This window comes from Limulus polyphemus, unplaced genomic scaffold, assembly GCF_000517525.1.
Source record: "Limulus polyphemus unplaced genomic scaffold, Limulus_polyphemus-2.1.2 Scaffold61, whole genome shotgun sequence".
In the NCBI taxonomy this organism is placed as follows: Eukaryota; Metazoa; Arthropoda; class Merostomata; order Xiphosura; family Limulidae; genus Limulus; species Limulus polyphemus.
Window position 1 is genome coordinate 644,029 of NW_013665671.1, and position 6,945 is coordinate 650,973.

Sequence of the window (6,945 nt, forward strand, 5' to 3'; positions counted from 1 at the left end):
CAGATTCACAGAACACGATAAAAAAAAACGTCCCACGTTTTCCACCATTGCAACTAAAAAAACATAGTATATCTATTAAAAACACAGTAATTTTAAACAAAGAACCAAACATAAACAAACGAGAAATCAAGGAATATATCTTAATTGAACAAAACAACCCTACTCTAAACCAACACCCTGTGGTGCCAAGATATATCTTCTAATTCTTGCAACAATATCCGGTCATGTGACCTCTTTGTTCCCTACTGTATATATATATATATATATTTGTGTCAGTGTAAACTACTTGTACTTGATGATGACAAAATCTTGTCGAAATGTTATACATTTGCTGTTATGTTAAACTTATGTTAAAGTTTTTCTTCATGACACATTTAAGCCGTCTCCAAGCATTAATAGTCTCAAAGTGGGTTCCTCGTCATCGAAATTGTTGAAATAATTAACTGCTACCTGTAGTAAACAAATTTCTATCTAAGTTACAGATTGAAATAACAAATGTTAAGATGATAAAATAAAATAATTATAATTATAAAGGTCATAATTTGTCCATATTCGTCTGTGGTCGTAGTTGTTCGATGAGAAGACCTTATTTAAATTTTCTGTCAGTGTACTTGATGGCGTCGGTAAGAAGATGTACAGAGAATGGTGGTTTCATGTCAGATATTACTTGTCCATGTTGTGTACTTGATGGATTTGGTAAGGAGATGTACAGAGAATGGTGATTTCATGTCAGGTGTTACTTGTCTATGTTGTGTACTTGATCGCTTTGGTAAGGAGATGTACAGAAAATGGTGGTTTCATGTCAGGTGTTACTTATCCATGTTGTGTACTTGATGGCTTTGGTAATGAGATGTACAGAGAATGGTGGTTTCATGTCAGGTGTTACTTGTCCATGTTGTGTAGTTGATGGCTTTGGTAAGCAGATGTACAGAGAATGGTGGTTTCATGTCAGGTGTTACTCGTCCATGTTGTATACTTGATGGCTTTGGTAAGGAGATGTACAGAGAATGGTGGTTTCATGTCAGGTGTTACTCGTTCATGTTTAGTTACAAAATGATCTGCAACTGTACTTCTTTCATATTGTTGTTTATAAAGAGTGTCAATATGTTTTCTTATCCTTTTGTATAGGGTTTTTCTGGTTTCTTCTATGTACGTATCATAGCAGATGTTACATGTAAGCTGGTAAACAACAATGGAGACAAGACACCCATCTTTAGACTGTAAACACGTTTTTGTAATACAATTGTCTTTATTGCAATTTAGGATAGTGTACTGAGATTTTGAAAGTTGGCTTTTGAGGGTTGGACCTGGCCATTCTATAACTTTAATTGGCAGTTTCTTGATTATAGCTTTTATTTTCTTGGCAATAGTTTCGTCTATTAGACGTACCGTAAAAGTAATCTTTTTTGTGTTAACTTTGGAAAATTTTCCCACCTGGTTTATCTGTATTTTTTCATGTTGGAGGTGTGGTGCTAATTTTTGCACATCAGGATTCTTGAATTTTTTCGACGTAAAAAATGTGGATATTCGTTGTTCACAAGGAGTGATCTTACTTCAGAATTTGTAGTATTTTTTCACTACAATTGCGATCGAATCAATTCTTCAATAATTGCACCTTTCTTGAAAGCTATTGGATGATGGAAGTTGAACTTTAGAAAAAAGAGGTTTTCTAATTGGTTTGTGAAACATGGTACATTTTATATTATTATCATTATGGTAACGTCAAGAAAATCTATACCCTTCTTGTCATTGCATGTTGGGGCGTATGGAATTTAGAAAGTCTAAAAACTTGAATAAAGAAGGAAGGCCATGGTTCAATAGTCCAGTATTTAAACCAAATAAAGGTTTTTTTGTCAGTTAGGGATTGTGTTTTAATGAAATGCTCTTGAAGAAGCTATAAAGAATGTCCAATTGAATAAAAATAATAAACTTGGTGTTATGAAGGTTTATTACTACTATAGGTAAAATGTCATTGTTACTGAACAAATGGATCTGCATTAATGGATGCTCTTTGGAGAAAAAATGGTTACAGTTAAAGTCTAATAAATATTCGGGAGCCATTTTCAAATTTAACACTAATTCAATGATATTTCTTATTATGTATTTATTAATGAAACCTTTAACATAAAAACAAAAGAAGGTAAGACATTAAGTAATGTGTAGCATTAACATATTTCATATAATAACATAAACTGCATGAATCTTTAAAAGTAACGAAGTATATTTCTCAAGGTTGTTGTGCCTGGCTGCCGAATTTCGCACAAAGACCAAGGATACGTTGCGGCATTGGGAAGGAGTGTTCATCCAAATTTGTAATGTTTCACGACGAGCAGTACAGTACCTGGGATAATTATGTTGCAAGAAAACAGTAGGTAACAGATAGTCGAGAAGCACAGCACCAAGGCTGTCAATAGTGGGTAGCAGATAGTCAACAAGCACAGCACCAAGGCTGTCAATAGTGGGTAGCATATAGTCAACAAGCACAGCACCAAGGCTGTCAATAGTGGGTTGCAGCTAGTCAACAAGTACAACACCAAGCTGTCAACAGTGAGTAGCAGATAGTCAACAAGCACAGCACCAAGGCTGTCAATAGTGGGTAGCATATGGTCAACAAGCACAGCACCGAGGCTGTCAACAGTGAGTAGCAGATAGTCAACAAGCACAGCAACATAGCTGTCAACAGTGGGTAGCAGATAGTCAACAAGCACAGTACCAAAGCTGTCAACAGTGAGTAGCAGATGACTACAAGCACAGCATCAAGGCTGTCAACAGTGGGTAGCAGATAGTCAACAAGCACAGCCCCAAGGCTGTTAACAGTGGGTAGCAGATAGTCAACAAGCACAGCACCAAGGCTGTCAACAGTGAGTAGCAGATAGTCAACAAGCACAGCACCAAGGCTGCCAACAGTGAGTAGCAGATAGTCAACAAGCACAGCACCAAGACTGTCAACAGTGAATAGCAGATAGTCAACAAGCACAGCACCAAGGCTGCCAACAGTGAGTAGCAGATAGTCAACAAGCACAGCACCAAGGCTGTCAACAGTGGGTAGCAGTGGCTGTCTCTTCTTCTTGAAGAACTAATTGCATCACTATGGTTAAAAGTAATATCACTCATAGTTTCCGTTTTGTGATAGTGCTTTGTGCCATTTATTGTAGAAACATATGACACTAGTAGATAATGGACATTAAAATATATTAATTCAATCATTCGTAAGCTACAATTTATTCATACCCATTGCATGAAAAAAAACAAAAACAAAAGAACTCCTATTAAAAAACAAACAAACACTACCTGTAGATCATACTTAATATTCATGTAAAACAACAAAATCGTCATTTGAATACAAATTACGTGTACTGTGGGTAGCTGTTTACCAACATCCAGTAGTTTGGGAACAATTATATTTTAGCATTTCGTAATTTTTTTGTACATTTTATGAGATAAATCTTGTGTTATTAGTATGACTTCAAAGAGTCAATAAACTGATTTTGAGCTCATTTATCATTTAGTCTTACAAAGACTTAAAGAATTTGTGACTTTCAATGCTAACAACAAATAGTAAAAGGTGGAAAAACGTGTTGGTTGTCTTTGATAATATTTATCGAAAGTAGCTTTGAATTTGCAATATATCTATTAAAGTAATTAGTTATTGGGATCTTTGTAATGCTGGACTTATAGACTCAATTTACTGAGGTGTGGAAACCAGTTGATGAACTTAACTTTTTTGAGTAATGTTATTATTAAATAGTATATTAATATTAACAAAACAAGATTTTCTTTGTAGAAAGAAACAAATCACAACGATTTACAAACAAATAATTATAATTGCGTTATCAAGAGTATATATAAAATATTTTGACTGATTTAAATTTTTTGTTGCTTTTAAATGTAATGTGTTTATACGTTTTATAGGAACTATAATTTGTAGTAGAATTTTACATAAGATGACTAAAATCAGGTAGACTGATTCAGTGAAACATACACATAACAATATGTCAGTGAAGATCAGACTTAGCTTACCTTTGAAACATCCGTCGGAATACTTGATTTCTGGTTCCATGGCTAATTGGCCTAAGTTACTAGAAGAAGCGCTCGTAGAAGGTGAAAAAGCTGCGGATTGTCCTGGAGTGAGAAGGGTCTCAAATTCATTACTAGATTCAATTTCTTCCTCGTCTATGATCAGAGGGTTGTCATCATCTGGTAGAGGAAGTAAATGGTCCTCCAATATAGATGATTTTCCAGATGCCGTATTTAGTCTTTCTTCTGGGTATACAAACACTGGAACCTGAGATGGACCATTAGAAGGTGGGAATAATGCAGTTACTGAAGTGTACTTTTTGATGTTTAGCCCAGAACCCAGGACTGGAGATGCCGGCGTTGAAACATAACTGTTTGATACATTTTCAGCACCACAGGTGGGACTTGAGATGTGGGAATGAGAGTTACCTTTGGTTGCAAAAGAAGTTAGTTGTGATGAAGTTGGACGTTTGGGTATATTTTCTATAAGATGAAATGAAGATGATATTTCCTGAAACTCCTTAGACGAGGCCATGTTGCTGTGTGATAAACACGAAGAATTCATTACATCTGTAAGTTGGGCAGTACATGATGATATAGTGGTTTGAGTAGTACATGGTGATATAGTGGTTTGGGTAGTACATGATGATATACTGGTAGAACAGTGAGGTGTACTATTAGGACTGCAACTATGTGAAGTAGAAAGTGACACTGGGGAGGACCGTGAAGAACTAGGATTAGGACTTGAAACATTATTTTGAATTATTGAAAAACTGCTATTTCTTTCAGAAATCGCCAGGGTTATTTCTAACTTTTCTGCATCTGCTAGAGGTATCTCCGGGGAAGAAAAAGTATAATTTGAAACCCGTGATGCTGCATGAGTAAATATCTGTTTTTGTTCTGTATAAGCCTCAGCTGGTAGTAAACGTGGCAAACTCCTGTCATTATTTAAGGGGTTTGGGAATGGAACAGTGTCACACGATAAAGAAGACCTGTTTTCAACCTGCATACTTTCTTCATAGATTTTGTCAGGTTCGTAATTAGTTTCTCTCACTAAAACATCTGGCATGGTTTTAAATTTCATAGAACAAAAAGATCCTATAGATTGTATAGTTGCACATTTTTCTTCAATCTTTAATAGGTTTTCAACATCACACATTTCTGATTTTTCAGTCCGAACAGAGTAATCTTTTTCATGTTCAATACTATCAATTACGTTTTCATTTGTGGCCTCAATATTAAGTGCGTTGGGTTTGATATCAGAAAGAACATCATCCATTTGATCATCAGGGGAAGTAGTGATGCCACAGTCAGGAGAAGAAAACATTGGTGACTGAACCGGAGATCTTTCGTTGCTACTAGAAAAAGAAGCACTGAGTGTCACAACATCTTTCCAGGAGCTCGACTGAGCAGCACAAGCTGATTCACCAAATTCGTTCTCTTTTTTGTCAAACAAATTTTCAAACATAAGATTTTCATCAAGTTCTCCGAAGAGAGACATCTTTTCAGGTTCATCTAAATTCCCAGAGAGACTTCTTAAGGCAGCTTCTGCTTCTAGAATCCTCTTAGCGTCTGCATCAGAATCTTGTTGATCTTTGACATCTTCAATAATCTGTAAGGAGGCTGCTTTGTCCTTTATTTTACCTAAAATATATTTTTCTTCTCGAAGTCCTAAACATTTTTCAGATTTTTTATCATGTGCTTCGTATTTTTTACTATTTACTTTTCCCATATCTTCTATTTTTGTTTGACTACATAAAATTTTAGAGCAACTTGGTTCTATTCCCGCCGCTTTGAATTTCGAATAATTTTTTCTTTGCCTGAAATTTGTTTTCCTCTCGTTCCTTGACTTGCACTTTGATTACATGCATTAGGTGTTTTAAGTTTTATCTTTTTATGAGAATAATGTGATTTTTTTAGATTTTTTCGAATAAACTTGCTGTCATCATTATGTTCTGCACACGTCTTTTTATGAGCTAGTTCGTTTTTCAGACTATTTTTTTTCTGTACGCGCGTTGGGTCACAGTGCCTGTATCTGTTTTTCTCCATGTGTTTTACACATTTGGTCTGTTTATTTTTACGTGACGAAGTGTTTTGGTCATACACTGATTTGGTTTCTGTTTGATTTCTTCCTGTTACAGATTCTTTTCTCAATCCATTCTTTCCTCGACATTCTAAAGAGTTAAATGTTTCTTTAAAATCTTGCGAAGTTGATTGTTTACGGTCACTGTACTGTTGGTGTGCTTTCATCAACACGTCTGAATTATCCTTTCCTGCTATGGAATGCTTCCGTTTACATGGTGCTGCAGAACATCCTGTAACTCTAAAATAGAGAAAAAACAACAACAAGCAAACACTAAGTTTCAAAACTAAAAACATGTCTTCCTTATTTGGCTAATGGATATGGTATCTAAAATAAATGTATAAATTCAATACAGGTTAAAGAATATCTCAAATTACTCTAAGAATAACAACGACAAAAGTGTACGTATTCTAAAAAATTTCGTGAGTGCCAGAAAATTCATATTAAGACACCATTACTAACTAATAGATAGAGTTATTCTGATGTAACGCCAACCTTAGGTTGGGAATTAATCTTATCTAGAACTACAACTTAATACAAGTGTTTGTCTTCAACACCTAATTGACGAGAGTGGTGATATGACATTGTCTTAGTTAAATTCGATGACGAGGAACCCACTTTGAGACTAATAATGCTTGGAGACGGCTTGAATGGGTAATGAAGAAAACTTTAATATAAGTATAACATAACAGCAAATGTACAACGTTTCGACAAGGTTTTCTCATCATCAGGTACAAGTAGTTTACATTCACACAAATATATATATATATACAGTAGGGAACAAAGAGGTCATATGACCGAATATTGTTGCAAGACTTAGAAGAGATATCTTGGCACCCCAGGAT

General features: G+C 35.1%; 1 protein-coding gene across 3 annotated transcripts in view; it reads right to left on the bottom strand.

The window, feature by feature from the left end:
• LOC106464541 (mucin-12-like) overlaps positions 1 to 6,945 on the bottom strand; it is a 154,946-nt gene that overhangs the window by 48,304 nt on the left and 99,697 nt on the right. For all 3 annotated transcript variants that reach the window (XM_022392737.1, XM_022392751.1, XM_022392744.1), the window contains one exon: positions 4,021 to 6,340. In XM_022392737.1, the coding sequence (XP_022248445.1) occupies positions 4,021 to 5,749 (1,729 nt within the window). In that variant the 5' untranslated portion in view covers positions 5,750 to 6,340. The remainder of the gene's footprint in view (positions 1 to 4,020; positions 6,341 to 6,945) is intronic.